Raw genomic sequence first — 22,261 nt, 5'->3', positions numbered from 1 at the left:
TAAATAAAATAACAGAAAACAATATACCAAAGAATCCAGAGATCTTTCTCCTAAGTAACATAAAAAACAAAGAATTTGGAATTGATTTGGAGGATGCACAAAAAAGATTTGTTAAGATAGCCCTAGCCGTAGCAAAAAAATGTATTATGTCAACCTGGAAATTGGAAGATAATTTGAAAATACAACAATGGTATATAGAAATGAATAAATGTATTCCATTAGAAAAAATAACATATAGTTTAAGAAATAATATTGAAATATTCGAACAAGTATGGGAGCCTTACATTAAATACAATAGCGAAAACCTACCGGGGACAAACATTACCTAAGTTGATGGAAGGAGAAGGAAAGAAAAGAATGGACTCAATAGAATTTCTGGTGTATTTTTGTTGAATGACAACATTGTCTGACTGGCTTAATGCAACCTAGATTGTATACCTAAAATGGATGAGAGGGGGGGGTGGGGGGGTGGCTTGGGAGGAGGGAGGGGGGGGGGGGGGAGAAAAAGTCACTGTATATGTGTGAAAAAGAAAAAGTGTATATCATGGCTAATGTGATTTATGGTGTGAAAAATAAAAAATTTAAAAAAAATGAAACACATTCAGAGAAGTTTGAAAAACTAAAAAGCTTCTACTTACCATCCCCTCCAGTGCCCTTCTTCAGAAAGTCCTGTATGATCTGTGTTTTAGTATTATAACTCGGTTTGTCTGCAATCATGGCACACAGTTTACGGAATTCCCTCAAGGAACAATCCTTATGGTTGGGGTCACACGTTACAATCGATGGTGCACTTCCAGAAGTAGAGGGCTTGTCACTGGGGGTCCCCGCTTTAGCTGAGGAAAAAAAATACAGGATTACAGTTAATGGAACCGCACCGTCAAACAGGTATTCAGAATCTATTGTCATAAACAAGTCATTTTGCATCAGCAACACAATGCAAAAGTTCATAAAACACTTTTACAACAATAAATAAAAAAATAGAGCATGAAAAGTCAGGCAGTGTCTTTGGTTCATTGATTATTCAGAAATCTAACGACAGCGGGGATGAAGCTGTCTTTGTGCTCGTCTTTAGGCTCTGATGGTAGCAGAGTGAAGAGGGCATGGGCTGGGTGGTGGGGGTCTTTGAGGATAAAAGCTACTTTATTAAGACACCGCCTCTTGTTAATGTCCTCGATGGAGTGAAGTCTGATGCTTGTGATGTCGCAGGCTGAGTTAACAACCTTCTGGAGTTTTTTCTTGTCCTGATATTTGGCGCCTCCATACCAGACAGTGATGCAGTCACTGTAGAAGTACATCAGTAGAAGTTGGAGTCTTCATTAGCATTCCGAATGTCCTCAAACACCTCAAAGTATAGCCTTCTTCATGACTGAATTGACATGTAGGCTCCAAGACAGATCTGCGGAGATGGTAACACCCAGGAATTTGAAGTTCTTGACCCTCTCCATTTCTGAGCCCTCGATGAGGTCTGGGTTGAGTTCCTCTGACTTCCTCCTGAAGTCCAAAATAATCTCTTTGGTTTTGCTAACGTTGAGTGCAAGATTGTTGGCAATGACACGACTTAACGAGCTGATCTATCTCCCTCATTGCCATTTGCGATTCTGCCGACAACTGTGGTGTCATCAGCAAATTTGTAAATAGCATTGGAATTGGCCCTGGTCACAGTCATAGGTGTATCAGGAGTCGAGCAGTGGGCTAAGTGTGTATCCTTGAGGTGCACCTGTGTGGATAATCAGTGAGGAGACGTAGTTTCCAATTCGTACGGACTGCAATCTTCCGATGAGGAAGTCAAGGATTTCTCTTATATGTGCTGACTGGCACAATGTGAATTTTCTTTTAACTGAAAACCTGTCTACAATCAATCCAGTCAACATTTTTCCAAATTATATATTGAAAATGATAAACTTGGCACTTGCATTGATTTTACATGAGAAAATCAACCTAAACTACACAGAGGACTATGTGATCTTTAAACTCACAAAAGTTTCTTCCCATTCAGTTTAATTAAACTCCAGCATTGTATCATTCATTTTATTTGTGTTCATGTGGGTTCTCCTCAAATGCCATCTTTGCTGTTCATCCCACTTTACCTTTAATATTTCACAACTATCTGGAGAAAGGCATCTCTCAAAATTGTTCACATGCAATGAATTAGAGGTTACAGAGGAAACTACCACTTAAACAAAAAACTAACTGCCATTTTGCAGAGAGCAAAAATCCCTCCACATTAATCAACTGCTGAACAAAACCAGATCTACTACAGATAGGTGTAGGAGTGTGGGGAGTTTAGAAGTGAAACACACCAAACAGGATACATTCAGCTATATTTTTTTTCCACTTTTTGAATAGTTCTCCATTATTGACAAGTGAACAGTCACCAAAAGGAAACTCAGAAATTTTAATAAGATACAAGCTGGTCTGGAGTACTGATGTCACTGGAGTGCAAAGTATTATAAATAAAAATCTAAAGTTGTTTTTTTTTTTTAAAAACAAGCCTGCACCTTCTTGAATTTCTTCTTTTCCAGATACATGAACATTTAAAGCTGATGCCCTCAATGCAGAAAAAACACTTCATCACATTTATTATCACAACAAAACACCACTGAAGGAGCATGAGACTTTACCAGAGAATCCAGAGAATTTACGAGGCGATGGGGTGATAACGGTCGGTTGACTTGGAGAGGCCTTGACTTTTGAGGATAACAAGCCATTCTTGACTGCAAGTTCTAGAAACGAAATTAAAACTATATCAGTACTTTTTCATTAAGCACACATTTCTTTTAATTTTTAGATACAAAGCATGGAAACAGGCCCTTCCAGCCCACAAGCTCATGCTGTACAAATACTCCAATTGACCTACAAACCCTGAAGGGTGAGAGGAAACCAGAACACCCAGAGGAAGCCCACACAGACACAAGGAAGAATGCATAATCCCCTTACTGGCAGCACCAGATTCGAACCCAGGTTATTAGCTTTGTAATAGCGTTGTGTTAACCACTACACTGTGTTGCCCTAATAACAAACAATTTAAATTGCAATCAAAGGGAAAGTTACTTATGAACTAGAAAATCTGTGCTCCTAAGTGCCATTATACTCGCACATTCTTGGATATGAATTACCACCATCAACACAGGCAATCCGATGAAACACGTTAGAGAGGCAGCCTTTCCTCACTTCCTACTTCCTGCCCCAATCACCAAAGTGCTCAGAAACTCACCCAATTGGCCACTTTTCAGATGCAAGCACAGAGAACAGGAAATATTTGAGCATTGGAGGCATCACCACAAGGCCCTGATCCTACTCTCAACAGACACTTTCCAACTGAGTCTTTGGATTGTAATCAGGATCAGGAATTTTTGCTATTTTCTTACTAATCCTCCAGCACCGGGACCAAATGCAATGTCCCAGCTTCTGCTCAGTGCAGATCTAGAATCAAACCCAGGACTTCAGATCAGACCAGCTCATTAATAAGAAGGAGCATATCCCACCTGTCAAGCCACTGAATTTGAATCACAAAGAAAATTACATGAATTCATCTAACAATACAATCCTCATCAAACTTGATCTGACCTTTAATATGTTGGTTGATCAGATCCCTCTCAGGATCTTGAAGCTCTTCATGTCCTTCTAGATCAGTTATATCATCGATCTTCTTGGTACTTAGTCGGGCTCGTTCCAGCTTCTCAAACATACATTTAATGTGATACCATTCCTTCATCTCAGCTCCCTCAGAAAAAGGATTCGGCACAATCCTCCCAAGCCGCACGGATCCCTTTGGGAGTTTTTCCCTGCATTTCCTGCAGCCAGCAGTGCCACGCTTTGCATAGTCCACACAATATCGCTGCTCTGGCATTTTGGCCTTTGGTATGGAAAATGTGCAAATAGGAGCCCAAGGCAATGTCACCACAACTAGGCTGAAAACACAATGTCTCGCACTCCACACTGCCGGTAACCAGTTACTGCTCACAACCAAAGAAGCAGAGAGAGGACAAAGAAACTGGACCACCTGAAAATATGGAACCGAAAACAAGGTAGAAGTGCTTTGGCTTTCAACTCCCAAAGTATCTAGTTGACTTCGTACTGGGCAGGTCTTCTCAAGTCTAAATAATACTTTTGTTAAATGGGAAAGCAGCCTGTACATGGAAGTTTTGCATCAGTCAACTGCTCATCTGCAAAACAAAAAGGAAAAAAAATTACAGCAAGTCATTCAAGATTCTATTTATTGTCATGTAAACAAAAAGATCTTTCTCCTTTGTTTCCCCTATATAAAGGAGAATTTTACAATAACACTAATTGACCAATAATGAACAATACACCATATTCCTAATGCTACATGAATCTGCAAGGTTGAAGACGAAAATTTACAAGTCAATTCAGAATTACAGATCAAAATGACAATAGGATATCAAGTTGTTCTCGTACATTTATACTCCAACTTTTAAAGAGACTGGCAATTCAATGATAACAAGGGGAAAATAATCAAGTTGCTTAACATTCAGACACATGAAAATGTACATGGTAAACAGTTCTAGTCATCAATTTGCTCAACTTCATATCGTTTCTTGAAGAAATAAATCATGTAGCATGTATGCTGCTGTACAGGATGACTATATATAGGACAACCCCCAAAAGTCCTCAAGCATGAACCATCAGTTACATATCTTTATCTTTGCTGTATAAGGAACAGAGTTTCTCCAGTATTGTGTTTTTACTTGAACTGCAGTGTCTACAGACTTTCAGATTTTACTTCCACCAAAAATGTTGATTTTGAGCAATACGCTTTGAATATGACAGACTTTCCACCCCCTCCCTCCCCACCCCCGCAAAAAAAGGCACTTACCACTGACCAGCAGATGCTGTTAAAAGCAAATCGCAGTATTTTAATAACAAATGATCATTTCAAGGTTTAAATTTGGATATTTTAAAATAAACCACTGTCAGCTCCTGTAACAAGCCGTTTAAAGCCTGGACAGAGCTGAAAGCAGTCAGATCGGGCGGATGGACCCCGCAGAGAAGCATTGAGATGTTGCAAATAACTTATGGGGCATGCGCAAAATTGCATGGGAGCAGGCAGGAAGATGGCAGCGGTGCCAAAGTAAGAATTTTATACTCTCTGTATAGGACAACCCGATTTCGTGAACATTTTAAGTTTCAGATTATCCTATACAAAAAAGTATCAAGAATTAAAGAAGGTTATTATGCACTCATCCAGCAATACATTACTCTGCAAGTTAATCAAAAGCATAAATATCATCCTTTTAGATCCATCAAAAGACAGAAATTGAGATAATGGGAGTTTACACTTCCAATGTCTGCCCTACTCACTGATTTCCGATGCTTACTGAAAGAGAACTTGCACAAAAAAATTTATTGGGCTTTCAGTATTGATCTCAAACACTAAGTATAGAGTGATGACCTTAGAAGTACTAATGCATGGAGAGACACTGGGGTACGACACAAATGGATTGGGTAGTGAAAAAGGCATTTCTCATGCTTGTCTGAATATGCAGGGGCATTGAGTACAAGAGCTGGAGTATCACGTTACAGCTGAACATGTGGAAAATTGTGTGCAGTTCTAGTCACCATAACCTTAAAAGGATGTGGTAGCACCAGAAGTGTTGAAGAGATTCATCAGAACCATGCCTGGAATGGAAGGCTTTATTTACAAGGAGATTGGATAGACTAGAATTGTTCTCAATGGAGCGCAAGAGGCTGAAGGATGATATTTTAAACTTTTGCAGAGATGCAGTAAAACCCCCAGTATCCAGCACCTATGGGGATTAGTAGATGTCCAATAAGTGAATTTTCTGGTTGTTTGAGATTGTGCATTGTGTGATTGGCTAACTAACTGCCAGGGAGCAGCAATTTGAAACGTTTGTATTTTTTAACTATTTATTTTCTGTGGTTTTTTTTACCATATTAAAATAATTTGGGTATCGATAGAATAGATCACAGTCTTTCTCCAAGATTAGGGGAGTCTAAAACTAAAGAACACATTTAAAGTGAAAGGGGAAATAATGAAAGATCCAAAGGTCAAGATATCCCCTCACTGAGGACAGTGAGTCAGAAGAGATGGTAGAATCAGTGTTTAAAATGTTAAGGTCCCAGAGAATCCCAAAACCTAGCACCAACAGAAATTCACCAAGACAAATAGTTATTTAAACACAAGTTATTTTTAATTTTCTTTAAACATAAAAACAGGATCAAACTATTAGTATTAACTTCACCCCCTTCTAATTCTAAGCGCACGTGTATGTAATGTGCACATTCAAAAAAGTTCTTTGATTCAGTCCAATCTCACTTCTCACTCTTCCAAGTTCTTATACTATGCACAGAATTTAACATTTATGATTTTTCACCAGGCTCTAGTGAAAACGGTTAAATGGTCAGGAAGGCTCTTGTTGGTTTCAGAGAGAGATTTATTGCTTGTTGGACACAACCTCCAATCAGTCGCTTTCAGTGTCTTGCCAAAGAAATTTGCCCGATTAGGGTTTTCCAAATGATAACCTCTTCTTCTGAAAGCTGCCAGAGTTCTTTTGTTTCCCTTATTTCAGATGAAACACCTTTTCCTCTTGTATGGATCACAAGGGTTTTCAACAGGCTGAACTCAGAACTCACAACCCATCTTCAAAATGAGGGTTCGACAAGCTGCCAGCTTGCCATGCAGAAACCAGTTCCCCCTCCCCCCTCCCTCCCTCCCCCCTCCCTCCCTCCCCCCTCCCCCCTCCCTCCCTCCCCCCTCCCTCCCTCCCCCCTCCCTCCCCCCTCCCTCCCTCCCCCCTCCCTCCCTCCCTCCCCCCTCCCTCCCTCCCCCCTCCCTCCCTCCCCCCTCCCTCCCCCCTCCCCTCCCTCCCCTCCCTCCCCCCCTCCCCCCTCCCCCCCTCCCCCCCCTCCCCCCTTCCCCCCCTCCCTCCCTCCCCCCTCCCCTTCTCCCCCCTCCCCCCCTCCCCCCCTCCCCCCCCTCCCCCCCCTCCCCCCCCTCCCCCCCCTCCCCCCCCTCCCCCCCCTCCCCCCCCCTCCCCCCTCTTAATGTTTGATATTCTATTTTCCTTGTTCCCATTTTAAAAAATGAAATCCTAGTTCAGACAGGTCTCTTATTTTTCTCTCCAGCAGCATTCTCATGCTCAGATCCCATCATGTTTTAACCCCATCACGATTCTTTATAACCTTTCACCCTCATTTCAAACAGTAACTTTACAAATGAAAAATTATCTCTTCATCCTTTTAACTACACTCTGTTGCTTGTCCTCAAACAATTCTTATTCACTTTTAATATTTTTCCCGTCATTCACACCCTAAACATTTCAGTTCTATGCCTTGCAGATCACGACTTCCGTTTCTAGATCTTTGTACGTACATCAGCACCTCACATTTACGCTGTACCATTTGCAAATCAATACATATTCACATTTAAACATTTTTAATAAAAGTTTTGTATCCACGCTCCAATATGCACACATTTAACTGGTTTGAATGACAACTAATGGCCCAAGGTTGAAACTTTGATCAACTTAATGCTTGATTCTGAAGTTTATTTGGTCTGCCTTCCCTGCACCATTCTCATTGGCAGACTAATACATCACATGGAATTTGGTATAACCACCAATGGGTAACAAATGGGTTCAATCATTAGGTATTAACATGGAAGTAGTAAAATGGATTCAACAATGGTTGAATAGGAGATGCCAGAGAGTAATGGCATCTGTTTGTCAGATTGGAAGCTGGTGCCTCAGGGTTCAGTATTGGGTCCATTAATGTATGACAAATAGTAATGATCTGCATGATGGGGTGGTAAATTGGATTAGTAAGTATGCGGATGATACTAAGATAGGTGGAGTTGTGGATATTGAAGAAGGGTTTCAAAGCTTGCAGAGGGATTTAGGCCAGTTAGAAGAGTGAGCTGAAAAATGGCAGACGGAGTTTAATGCAGATAAGTGTGAGGTGTTACATTTTGGCAGGACTAATCAAAATAGGACATACATGGTGAATGGTAGGGCACTGAAGAGTGCAGTAGAACAGAGGGATCTAGGAATAATGGTACATAATTCTCTGAAGGTGAAGTCACATGTGGATAGGATGTCATGGAGGGAGCAGTCCCTGTGGAAGGCTGAAGGCACCTATTTAATTTCTCTAACCCAGGGGTGTCAAACTCAAATTCACGGAGGGCCAAAATTAAAAACATGGACCAAGTCGAGGGCCGAACTAAATATTTATTGAAAATTTTCAACAACATCTGCATGTTTTCTCTTCTTTCAACATATGTAATGTTAAACTTTTTCTTATTAAAATAAATGTTTAATAATAGTTTTGGATAAACTCTTTCCAGAAGCATTAACAAATGAGAAATAAAATATTCAATAAATAATATTTCTCTATGGAGGATTTGTCAAATGTTGCTAGTGTGCTGTCGAATAGTAAAATCTGAGGGCTATTGAGAATGTGGGAGAATAACATGATTCCTGAAACAATCAAATGGGTGACTGATTGTGGGCATGAACTCGAGCAGGGTTATTTGCCATGCCCTTTTTCCATTGGTACAGATATCCTTTGATTTACACACTTTTCAAGTTTTATGCCTAATGAGCTTGTATCCAGGTGCAGGACCATTTTTAACCAGGAATATATTTATCACTGTGACATGAAACTATTGGAAGATCGTTTTATCCTGAGATTAAAGTTCATAATACTTACTCAGGCCTGTGTGCGGGAGGGCGGGGTTTGCGGGCGATCGGGTTGGACAACGACAGTGCGGGGCCATCGGCTCTCGCTGCAGGGCAGCATTTCGGCAGATCAGCGGCCCCGTCACCGTGAGTCGCGGGTCGGCCTGCGTCAGGGAGGGGGAGTGGGCAATGGTCCTGGTGAGGTCAGGCCCCCCCTGAGTTTCTGCCGGACCCCCCTTGACCTGCTGAGTTTCTCCCGGACCCCCCTTGACCTGCTAAGTTTCTGCCAGACTCCCCTTGACCTGCTGAGTTTCTCCTGGACCCCCTCCCCTTGACCTTATGAGTTTCTCCCGGACCCCTCCCCCTTGACCTGCAAAGTTTCTCTCGTACCCCCCTTTGACCTGCTGAGTTTCTCCTGGACCCCCTTTTCTTTCCGTGCCGGTGTCCCAGGACCTTTCTAGGGCAGTCTCCGTGCTCAGGGCCGCGCTGGGATCCCGGTCAGCGGTGGAGGAGCAGGTGAGCGCGGCTAATCCCGATCCAGCCCACACCACTCCCGAGATTGGCTACCCTACCTGCCCGACCAGCCTCACTCTCCACGTGTACTCCGGGCACCCGCCGCTGGTCCGGTGGGAAGGCGCAGGGCGGCCGGCGCCCCCATCGCCAGGCAGGGAGCCCCAATCTTCCCTCCGGCGTCCCGACTCCATCTGCAGCTCCAAGAAACGCTGTGCCACTGGGGTTTCGGGCGCTGGGAAACGGCCTTGGCTTCCCCTGACACCGGCCAGGCCGCGCTGCGGTGGGGGGGGGTGGACGGGGGGACATGACAGCGTGTTTATAAAACCACCCACCACTACTTTTCAAGGACCAGGATTTTTCTCTCTCTCTCTCACCCTGGGACACAGCAGTTACTGTGCATGCGCTATACTGGCGCGGCGGCCAGCGGGCCACCTCTAATACATTTTTGATATGATCTTGCGGGCCAAATATAATTATATCGCGGGCCAGAGTTTGACATGTGTGCTCTAACCCATTGCCATGATTGGATGTCTTTCTATAGTGTCATGCACTGCCCAAATGAGATCACCTGCAAATTGGAGGAACAACACCCCATAGTCCATCAATTCATCCCCAAATGGCATCAACATTTTCAGTTTCTTTCAACACTCCCTGTCTCTCGCAACCTCTATCCCAATGTATTCTTTCTTCTAGTTCTGCATTCACAGAGCTAACCCCTGATCAATTTTCAGCTTTTCTCTCCTGCCCTCCTACCCACATCCACCTATGGCCTCTTGCTGTTGGGCTTTCCATGTCCCTTCTTCTCTACCTTTTTATTCAGGCACCTGTCTGTTTTTTTTGCTCACACTTTGATGAAGGGCTCAGGCCTGATATATTGGTTATACATCTTTGTCTCCTATGGACATTGTGGGACCTGCTGAATTTCTCCAGCACTTTTGCGTACATACACAAGATAGTTGCCTTTGTTAACCAGGCATAGAATGTAAGAGGATAAAGTCTTGATACAACTTTATAAAATATTGATTACTATGTCCGTTCCATGAGAAGGATGTGATTTTCACATGGGGATATTGCCTGGGATGGGTCGATTCTGTTATGAGAAAAGATTGGATAGACTTAGTTTCTTTTTGTTACATCTAAGGAGGTTGGGAAAGGGAAGGGATGTGTGAGGACCTCTGCAGGAGCACAAAATTGGGAGCTGCAGAGACAAGATACAGAGAATAGCTCAACAACCATGATGCTAATTTAAACTAATCCTATCTGACTGACATGCTAGAAAAACTGGACTTGTATCCGATGGAGTTTAGAAGGATGAGGGGGGACATGATTGAGGTATACAAAATCATCAGGAGGATAGACAGGGTGAAGTCGGATTACTTGTTCCCAATGATGGGGGAGACGAGGACCAGAGGGCATAGTTTAATAATACAGGGTAGGCCCTTTAGGACGGAGATGAGAAAACATTTTTTTACCCAGAGAAGTGTGAATCTGTGGAATGCTCTGCCACAGAGGGTGGTAGAGGCAGATTCGCTGATTATGTTCAAAAGAGAGTTAGATAAGACTCTAGTGGGCAAAGGAGTTAAGGGTTATGGGGATAAGGCTGGAAAGGGGTACTGATGGTAGTGATCAGCCATGATCAGTAAAATGGTGGTGTTGGCTCAACGGGCCGAAAGGCCTACTCCAGCTCCTATTGTCTATTGTCATATCCCTGCTTGTTCAGGTGTCTTTCTGACAGTCTCTGAAACATTGCTGTCATATCTGCTTCCCCACCTCTCCAAGGAAGAGCCAAGTAGGTGGTTGGCATCTGGAATGCATTGCCCGAGCAGGTGGTGGAGGCGCAGACACTCACATCACAAATATATGGAGAAGCACTTAGATTCCAAAGGCTACAGGACTGCTTGCAAAATGGGGCAATTATAGATAGAAACATTTTGGTCAACATGTACATGGTGGTCTGAAGGGTCCATGTCTTTGCTGTACGACTATAACAAACTGACATTTTATGTAGGCAAGTGAAATTACCCATTAGATAATGGGTTTTTCTAAAATTATACGTGATTAAATATTGAGAGATATTTGGAAATCCATGTACAGAACCTATTTTATGTTATTGGACATGCAGAATAAGACCAAAGAATGCTGATCATTAGTTCACAGGGCTAGATTACAAAAAAAAAATCAGAAGACCTATGGAGCCTTTGTCAAACTTACTTGAAGCAAAGTACAGGTATTTGCAGGTGGGTGTTAGACATTAAATGATAGATTGGATTCGATAAAGTCCACATTCACAATAACAATGAGCTGAAAGGTTAAGGACAAGTTACCAGCAAGTGTTTTAGGTATTAAAGATTTAATATGCTTGGCGTACAAAACTCACTGTATTTAACAAGATAGAGCATATCATGTCCAGTTTCTCCTCAACTCCCATTCATCTAGTCAACGAAACTAAGCATAACAGGTAATGGAGGTTCTTGCAACAGTTCAACACTCTACCAGAAGTAAAACACAAAAATCTGCAGATACTGTGGTTGAAGTAAAAACCCACTCAATGCTGGAGAAACTCAGCTGGTCAAGAGTGTCTTTTACATAGCAAAGGTAAAAATACATTACCGACATTTTGGGCTTCAGCCCACTATCAAGGTATGGAAAAATGTTGGCAGGCCTCCGAATAAAAGAGATGGGAGGGAGGCATGGTCGCAAAGGCAGGAGGTAATAAATGGAGGAGGGAGGGAAGGTACAGGAGCAAGGGGAGGAGAGGTGGCTGGAAGTTGTCCTCTCCCTCCCTTCGCCACCTATCACCTCGCGCCTTTGAAACCACGCCTCCCCACCACACCCTTTTATTCAGACACCTGCTGACATTTTTTCATACCTTGATAACATTGGTTCTGTATTTTTACCTTTGCTATATAAAGGACACTGTTTGAGGTGCTGAAGTTTCTCCAGCATCATGTGTTTTAACATTCTACCACCCATTTATGGATGAGCAACAGGTTTCTTACTTCCAAAATTAAGCATATGCAAAATTCCCCAAAGACAGTCATGGATGATGGGGCCACTCAAGAGGAGCAGCAAGTTTTTTTTTTTTTTTTAAAAAAAAAAGGGCACCGATATCAGGACAAGGAAACAAAAATGGCAGCGCTACCGGTGGGGAGAGCAGGGAGCAGAGATGTAGTGTTTCCTATTGCCCAGTCCTACTGCCAACAGCTCCGTATGGGCTTGAATGGGCCTTTATTTAAAATACTGCAATCGCAGGATCTAGGACCAGGATGGTGGCACCCATGTTCTGCAGCAGTCTCGAAGGGTTGCACACTCTGGGAGCAGGGAAGGGGTAATGGGGAGAACAACTCCCATTGAGAAGGAGAAGCAGAGGGCTCTATGCTAAGAGTGCTGACCAGCAAGGGGCTCTGTGGCTGAAGGACATGCATAAGCAGCAAGATGTTGTGACTTGCAGGTAGGGAACCCATTCAGGCTGATGGAGGTGGGCACAGGAGAATGAGGTACAGTATCAGAACCAGGATTCCAGTGGACGCGGAGAGCAATGAGGTCTCCCAAAGGGACCTGGGCGCCGAAGGCTTCTTCATCTTGTCGGACATTTGGATCTGGGCTCGGGAGGCTGATAGTCTGTAATGAATTGGAGTCTTGTGCAGTTGCAGAGGCTGCGGAAGCGCTCAAGGCGAATCCACAAACCCTGGGGGACTCTTTTGCTTCTCTGACTGAAGGGGTGCTGGGCAATGCTAATGGCAAATCATTGCCTGCCTTGTAGCAATTTCATGTAATATTACATTTCTATTTTATTACATGACAATAAATAGTATTTGAATCTGAAAAAAAGACTGGAGAAACAGATCAGCTGTTATGAAGTTACGAGCATCTGAATATTTTAATTTTGTTCAGATCTGCTAGGATGCCCTAAACAGAGCAAATCCACCTTTGCCAGGAATGGGTGTGAGGACAATCCAGTCACATGTGAGATATGGCTTGCAAGAGTTTCCTCGGGACCAAGGCCATTCTAAATACTATAAATAATTCTCTAATTTTAAATAAAAGGGTTCATTCTTTGGATTTTGAAAACACTGGTATCTGTAGTTTCTCTCCGGGACTAACGAGGTGGAGGCTTGTTTTTCACACAACATGTGCACAGCACAAACATTTGGCACATTTACAGCATTTTGGTGATGAGGTGACAATGTCAGTCACAATGGAACAGCTGCAGGCTGGCCTCAAGCAGCAGCAGAAAAAGTGAGGCTAATTGACCAGCTGGCAGAGAAAGTGTCCATTGGGTCTCCAGCCATTGTAGAAAGTGAGCCTGAAGTTCATTCAAATTTGGCAGATGCTTTAATGAGCTCTATCACTGAGTTCTCATTTGACCCCAAATCAAGCATATTTGAAACTTGATTTAAAAAGTATGAAGATTTATTTGCAGTCGACTTTGCCATGTTCAATGATGTGTGGAAAATTAAGCTGCTGTTGAGGAAGTTACACTCAAGAACATGAGTGCTACACAAACTTCATTCTGCCAAAACATCCTCGTGAGCTCAGCTTCAGGGAAACACTTAACATGTTGGCAGAGATATTCGGTAAGCAAACATCAGTGTTCAAAATTCGGTATCAGCATTTCAAAATGTCTAAGAAAGATACCAAAGATTTTGTGACATAAACTGTATGGTGAATTGACAACGTGAGCATTTTAAACTCCCTAAGTGTCTAGTCTTTGTGGCAGGAATGTAGTCACACCAAGATGCTGACCTCAGAACGCGTTTGCTAGTGAAGACTGAGCAGGAGTCAGATATGACTCTTCAAAGATTAACAGCTGAATGCCAATGCTTAATTAATCTGAAACACAACAGCAAAATGATGGAAGTAGCACACCCATCTTCAAGTGGTTATGTCCAGGCAGTCAAGTCATCAGACCCTGCTGGACAAAAGTATGACCCACCCAGCACCTGTTGGAACTGCAGTGACTGGCACTACACTCATGACTGCCTGTACATACGTCAACACTCGAGTAAATGCAAGCACCTGGGGCATAAAACAGAATGCTGTAGAGATGGAAGGTGGAAAATATCTGATAAGTTCACTTCACCCTCAAAAGTGAAACAAACCCATCAACAGTGACTTTCAAAGTGACTAACAGCAAATGCAGGAAATCTGAGCAAAGTGCACATTAATGGCCTCCCAGTGAGGCTTCAAACTGATAAGGGTCGGACATTATCCTAATATCAAAGAAAAGTAGAAAATGATTGGTCAGCTAGAGGTGACTCCAACCAAAAGCACGGCACACTTCCGGGGGGATTCCTGGAGTTGTTAGGTTCAGTTGGCTGCTCTGTCAGCTTAAACGGGGCAGAGAAAATGGAACATGCTATCTGGTAAAATATCCTAACCTAGTTCTCAACTGGATCAAAAGGTTGAACGTTCTGGACCAGCCACTCAACAATATATGCCACGTTGCTGGCACAGCTAAAGCCACGCCATGCAACAATGTTTTCCAAAGACCTCACACAGTGCACTAAAATGAAGGCAAAACTCTGTCTTCTGCCAAACATGAAACCAAGCCAAAAATGACCTGTCTCATACACAGCACTGCAAGAGTAGACCAAGAATTGAAATGGCTACAACATCATGGGCTACACCTGTCATGGTGTTTAAAAAAAAAATCAATAGCTCCGTACTTCTGTGTGTTGATTTCTCAACTAGTCTGAATGCAGCATTAGACATCTATCAGTACCCAATGCCATTACCTGATGGCCTCTTACACTAAGATGAATGGTGGCAAATGCTTTTCAAAGATGGACTTAGCAGAGGCTTATCTACAGGTGGAGGTGGATGACGATCCAAGGAATGGTTAACCATCAACACGCACTGTGGACTGTTCAGATACAGACATCTACCATTCAGAGTGAAGACTGCTCCAGCTATCTTTCAACAGATCATAGACACAATGTTGAACAACGTTCCAGGAGTTGCAATGTACCTAGATGACATCCTGGTCATGGGAGCACATGGTCAAGAATTGTTTGATCATCTTGATTGGATCCTTCATCAAAGACTACGGTTTTCAAGTCCATTGAGAAAAATGCACATTTTTCATAAAGTCAGTGAAATATCTTGGTTTCATCATTGATGAAAATGGACAACGGCCCAATCCACAAAAGACTGACTATCAAGCTCATGCTTGCACCCACAAATATGACCACGCTACGTTCATTCCTGGGTCGTATCAGTCACTGCAGTTTATTTCTGCCGGCGATGCATGAACTCCGTGATCCACTCAACGAGCTCCTTACCATGGGTAGCCAATGGAAATCAAAATGTCGAGAGTCATTCAATCGAGTTAAGTTGATGCTAAACTTGAACCTTCTTTTGACACACTACGATCCAAACTTGGAGATTGTTGTAGCTTCAGATGCATCACAGACTAGGCTGGGTTCAGTCATTTCTCACATATTAATGCTCTCTAACAGCAGCAGAGAGTAACCATGGACAAATTGAAAAGGAAGCTCTAGCAATTGTTTTTGTGGTTAAGAAATTCCATACAATACTTTATGGACAGCAATTCTCTCTTCTGACTGATCACAGTCTGATCCTGGTAGTATTTGATTCACTATGCCATTGGTGCTCTGTGATTAGTATGAGATTGCTTAAGGTGGCATGTGGGTGGAAAGGTTTGAAAACCACTGTTTTAATCGAACCTAATTGACTCGTTATGTGCACGGTTTCATAACTCCAAAGGAAATGGGCCAATGACAATTTTTCTCAAGCAAAATATTTCAGTAATAATTGAGTCTAGAGCAGTGATTCTCAACCTTCCCTTCCCACTCACATCCCACCTTAAGCAATCCCTTATTAATCACAGAGCACCAATAGCATAGGGATTACTGAAAATGGTATGCAAGTGGAAAGAGAAAGGTTGAAATCTACTGCTGTAGAGGTAGAGGTCAACCAGGTATTCAAAGATGTTATTAACTCATTACCGGTCACAGCAGAAAGAGTCAGATAAGCAACGAGCGAAGACAACCTCCTACAAGAGATAATGCGTTATCATCATTCAGGGTGGCTCAAAGCTTGTCCACGAATGGAAATCCAGCCGTTCTTCAAAAGACAAGAACCAGTGGCAATCACTAATGTTTGTTTGCAGAAAGGATTGTGATACCCAAAGCTCTGTAATCTACAATCCTCAAAGTTTCAAAGTGGACATCCTGGAATGAATCAAAGGAAAGCACTTGCAGAAAGCTATGTTTATTGGCCTCTGATGGATGAGCAGATTGAACAACTGACATGGTCATGTATCCAATGTGCCTTGGCTGCAAAATTCCATTAAGCCAAATCTACATTCCTGGCCTCGACCAAACAGGCCATGGAATCATCTTCATATTGACTAAGCAGGCTTAATTAATGGGGAGTACTACCTAATCAAAGTGGAACGCGTATTCCAAATGGCCTGAGGTCATCAAAATAGCCTGACCAACTGCATCAGCTACAATCATGGAACTCAAGTCCATATTCAATCAATTTGGTTCTCCTGTAACATTAGTTTCAGACAATGGGAAACAGTTCACAGCAGCCGTCTTCATTTTTTTTTTTGCAAGCATCATGTATATTTGCTCACCTCCATATCAACCTCACTCCAATGGTCAAGCAGAACATTTTGTGGATATGTTCAAATGAGATATGAGGGTTCAACAGAGGAGATACTGCAGACATTCTTCTTAAATTACAAACCCACAAACTCCAAGTGGCACTTCGCCTGCTGAAAACTTATTTGGTAGGAAAATATGAGCACCATATGACATCATGTTTCCACTAAGAACTGAATCTGGACCGAGAGATTATGAGATGGAACAACAGTACAATTGCTGGCATGGATCCAAAGAAAGCATGTTTCATTATGGTCAATGTGTGTTGGTGTGGAAATACAGAGATGTTAGATGTATGACAGGTGGGGAGAATCCAAAGAAAAGTGATGTACAAGTTGGACCAGACATGCCAACCAGTTGCGACCAACAGAATGCAACCTAGCTGAAACAACACCTGCACAACTCAACCTGGATGCCCAGAAGGACACATTCAAACTTCAGCAACCATTGAACCACTAATCACAAGGAAACGAGCCTATAACCTCTACATCACTGGAACCTGTAAGGAAGTATCAAAGAGTTTGGACACCAGTGAAGCCCTACCAAGTGGAACCCAGACTCCACTCATATGAGTAACCAGCTGAAAGGTGAGGTGCTAGGGTGCCCGAAACAGAGCGACCCAACCATCGCCAGGAGTGGCTGTTACCAGTTCTCGGGACTTAAGCAATCCATCAACATGTTGTGAGATGGCTCGCGAGAGTTCCCTCAGGACCAAGGCCATTGTAAATACTATAAATAGTTCTCCAATTGTAAATAAAAGGGTTCATTCTTTGGATTTGGGAAAACACTGGTGTCTGTTGTTTCTCTCCGGGTCTAACAAGGTGGAAGCTTGGATTCCACACAACGCGTGCACAGCACATTGACCACACCATCCTGCCAAGTTAAAATGTTGTTGGAGTCATGTCAAAATCCAGATGCTAGAGGTCAAAGATTTCGGCCAGGGGGTGGCCAAACTTTTAATTTAGACATACAGCACAGAAGCAGGCTATTTCGGCCCATAGGCCAAAATGTCTTACCTCCCTGTCTGTATAAATTAAAAAGTTGACCATCCCTGATCTCGGCTGACACTCCAGAACAATGCATCATTGCACCGTGAAACTGCAACCTTTTCGGCACACATTAACCTTGCCCTACATGTTCAGATGGACAGAGCCAATTGCAGTGTTCATGGACGAGCTGAAACTCAACAGAACCCTGATCCATGTTCCACCAAACCAAAGTGACAGTGGGCAGAAACTGGTCACCATTTCCCATACCACAAGAGCACCATCTTAGGAAATATTTAAATTGTAAAGCATTTCACAGGGTCGGATGGTAACTTTTTATAGTCAAGTTTTCTTTCCCACGGGGCAGATCCTATGGGTAAGTCAATAATCAGCCAAAAAGCATGATGAGTATTGGGAGAGCCCATCAGGTTAGGTACCCCCCCCCCCTTAAAATAAGGTACAGGGACCCCAGCTCCCTCCCCAAAATCAGGACAAGGATCAGAACCCCCTCCCCAAAAAAAAATTGAGGACAGGGACACACACACACACACCCCCAAATCAGGACAGGGACACACACACACACCCCCAAATCAGGACAGGGACACACACACACACACACACACACACACACACACCCCCCCCCAAATCAGGACAGGGACACACACACACACACCCCCCCAAATCAGGACAGGGACACACACACACACACACCCCCAAATCAGGACAGGGACACACACACACACACACCCCCAAATCAGGACAGGGACACACACACACACCCCCAAATCAGGACAGGGACACACACACACACCCCCAAATCAGGACAGGGACACACACACACCCCCAAATCAGGACAGGGACACACACCCCCAAATCAGGACAGGGACACACACCCCCAAATCAGGACAGGGACACACACCCCCAAATCAGGACAGGGACACACACACCCAAATCAGGACAGGGACACACACACCCAAATCAGGACAGGGACACACACACCCAAATCAGGACAGGGACACACACACCCAAATCAGGACAGGGACACACACACCCAAATCAGGACAGGGACACACACACCCAAATCAGGACAGGGACACACACACACCCCCAAATCAGGACAGGGACACACACACACCCGCAAATCAGGACAGGGACACACACACCCCCAAATCAGGACCGGGACACACACACCCCCAAATCAGGACCGGGACACACACACACCCCCAAATCAGGACCGGGACACACACCCCCAAATCAGGACCGGGACACACACCCCCAAATCAGGACCGGGACACACACCCCCAAATCAGGACCGGGACACACACACACCCCCATATCAGGACCGGGACACACACACACACCCCCATATCAGGACCGGGACACACACACACACACCCCCATATCAGGACCGGGACACACACACACACACCCCCATATCAGGACCGGGACACACACACACACCCCCAAATCAGGACAGGGACACACACACACAACCCCAAATCAGGACCGGGACACACACACACCCCCAAATCAGGACCGGGACACACACACACCCCCAAATCAGGACCGGGACACACACACACACCCCCAAATCAGAACCGGGACACAAATACACACACCCCCAAATCAGGACCGGGACATACACACACCCCCAAATCAGGACCGGGACACACATACACACACCCCCAAATCAGGACCGGGACACACACACACCCCCAAATCAGGACCGGGACACACACACACCCCCAAATCAGGACCGGGACACACACACACCCCCAAATCAGGACCGGGACACACACACACCCCCAAATCAGGACCGGGACACACACACACCCCCAAATCAGGACAGGGACACATACACACCCCCAAATCAGGACCGGGACACACACACACACCCCCAAATCAGGACAGGGACACACACACACCCCCAAATCAGGACAGGGACACACACACACCCCCAAATCAGGACAGGGACACACACACACCCCCAAATCAGGACTGGGACACACACACACACACCCCCAAATCAGGACAGGGACACACACACACACCCCCAAATCAGGACAGGGACACACACACACACCCCCAAATCAGGACCGGGACACACACACACCCCCAAATCAGGACCGGGACACACACACACACCCCCAAATCAGCACAGGGACACACACACACACCCCCAAATCAGGACAGGGACACACACACACCCCCAAATCAGGACAGGGACACACACACACCCCCAAATCAGGACTGGGACACACACACACACACCCCCAAATCAGGACTGGGACACACACACACACCCCCAAATCAGGATTGGGACACACACACACACCCCCAAATCAGGACTGGGACACACACACACACACCCCCAAATCAGGACTGGGACACACACACACACACCCCCAAATCAGGACTGGGACACACACACACACACCCCCAAATCAGGATAGGGACACACACACACACCCCCAAATCAGGACAGGGACACACACACACCCCCAAATCAGGACAGGGACACACACACACCCCCAAATCAGGACAGGGACACACACACACCCCCAAATCAGGACAGGGACACACACACACCCCCAAATCAGGACTGGGACACACACACACACACACCCCCAAATCAGGACTGGGACACACACACACACACCCCCAAATCAGGACTGGGACACACACACACACACCCCCAAATCAGGACTGGGACACACACACACACCCCCAAATCAGGACTGGGACACACACACACACACCCCCAAATCAGGACTGGGACACACACACACACACCCCCAAATCAGGACAGGGACACACACACACACACACCCAAATCAGGACAGGGACACACACACCCCCAAATCAGGACCGGGACACACACACACCCCCAAATCAGGACTGGGACACACACACACACCCCCAAATCAGGACTGGGACACACACACACACCCCCAAATCAGGACAGGGACACACACACACACACCCCCAAATCAGGACTGGGACACACACACACACCCCCAAATCAGGACAGGGACACACACACACACACCCCCAAATCAGGACTGGGACACACACACACACCCCCAAATCAGGACAGGGACACACACACACACACCCCCAAATCAGGACTGGGACACACACACACACACCCCCAAATCAGGACAGGGACACACACACACACACCCCCAAATCAGGACCGGGACACACACACACCCCCAAATCAGGACTGGGACACACACACACACACCCCCAAATCAGGACAGGGACACACACACCCCCAAATCAGGACTGGGACACACACACACACACCCCCAAATCAGGACAGGGACACACACACACACACACCCAAATCAGGACAGGGACACACACACCCCCAAATCAGGACCGGGACACACACACACCCCCAAATCAGGACTGGGACACACACACACACCCCCAAATCAGGACAGGGACACACACACACACACCCCCAAATCAGGACTGGGACACACACACACACCCCCAAATCAGGACAGGGACACACACACACACACCCCCAAATCAGGACTGGGACACACACACACACCCCCAAATCAGGACAGGGACACACACACACACACCCCCAAATCAGGACTGGGACACACACACACACACCCCCAAATCAGGACAGGGACACACACACACACACCCCCAAATCAGGACCGGGACACACACACACCCCCAAATCAGGACTGGGACACACACACACACACCCCCAAATCAGGACAGGGACACACACACCCCCAAATCAGGACAGGGACACCGCCCCCCCCCCCGCCCAAAACCCACCACAACACTGCAGGTACAGCCATCAGCAACCGCGCTAAACACGGGGCCCAGCCGAGCCCGCCCCGTCCCGTCAGCGGCCTGCCCGCTCCTCCAACCTTGTGGGAAGCGGCCGCGACACCTAATCGAGGCCGAGGCCTGCGGGCCCCACCACACACAGTCAACCTCGACTCTCACACGCAGAAACGAGCAGGTCCGGGACATTCTTCACTCAGCCACCCCCATCCGGCCCGTCAAAGGAGCCGCGCTCCTCGCCGTCTCACTGACCTGCGCCGAAAGTCCGGTGATGGCCGCGGCCCACTCTCCTCCACGCCACACACCTCCCCTTTAACAATCCGCCGCTCCCGCTTTGTCTCCGCGGGAGCCTCAGTGACGTGGCGGCCGTTTAAAGGCGCATGCCAGGCGAAGGCTTTCATTATTTGTCCGCGAAATAAAATGCGTAGTGTGCGGGTTTTTATTCAGAGATTCTAAAATCACCCACTTCCCCTACATTAAAACATTTTACTTCAATAAAACAATTAATATTATAAAATCTACAGAGATGGAAATTGGAAATGAAAATAGAAAATGCAAAAAATAAAAGTTCAAGCAGCTGAGCATTTCCAGCATTATAATCTATTATCCAAAATTCTGAAAACCAAAAACATTAAAAAAAACAGAACATTTT

At 45.2% G+C, this 22,261-nt stretch overlaps 1 protein-coding gene across 5 annotated transcripts in view; it reads right to left on the bottom strand.

The window, feature by feature from the left end:
- Positions 1 to 21,970, bottom strand: part of lig3 (ligase III, DNA, ATP-dependent) — a 131,427-nt gene extending 109,457 nt beyond the window's left edge. For 4 of the 5 annotated variants that reach the window (XR_011348698.1, XM_069910904.1, XM_069910906.1 and 1 more), the window contains exons 1-4: positions 21,862 to 21,970; positions 3,568 to 4,166; positions 2,622 to 2,723; positions 639 to 833 (exon numbers count right to left, since the gene is read on the bottom strand). Coding sequence is in view for 4 of the 5 variants with exons in the window: in XM_069910904.1 (XP_069767005.1) it covers positions 639 to 833; positions 2,622 to 2,723; positions 3,568 to 4,138 (868 nt within the window). In the remaining variant the exon portion in view is untranslated. Of the gene's footprint in view, positions 1 to 638; positions 834 to 2,621; positions 2,724 to 3,567; positions 4,167 to 21,692; positions 21,763 to 21,861 lie in introns of those variants that run through there. The other variant, XM_069910905.1, reaches the window with a different exon arrangement.
- Between the last annotated feature and the right edge of the window lie 291 nt (positions 21,971 to 22,261).

The sequence above is a fragment of the Narcine bancroftii genome, chromosome 14, assembly GCF_036971445.1.
Source record: "Narcine bancroftii isolate sNarBan1 chromosome 14, sNarBan1.hap1, whole genome shotgun sequence".
NCBI lineage: Eukaryota > Metazoa > Chordata > Chondrichthyes > Torpediniformes > Narcinidae > Narcine > Narcine bancroftii.
Note: the sequence above shows the minus strand (reverse complement) of the source record. Positions and strands in the feature narration are given on the sequence as shown.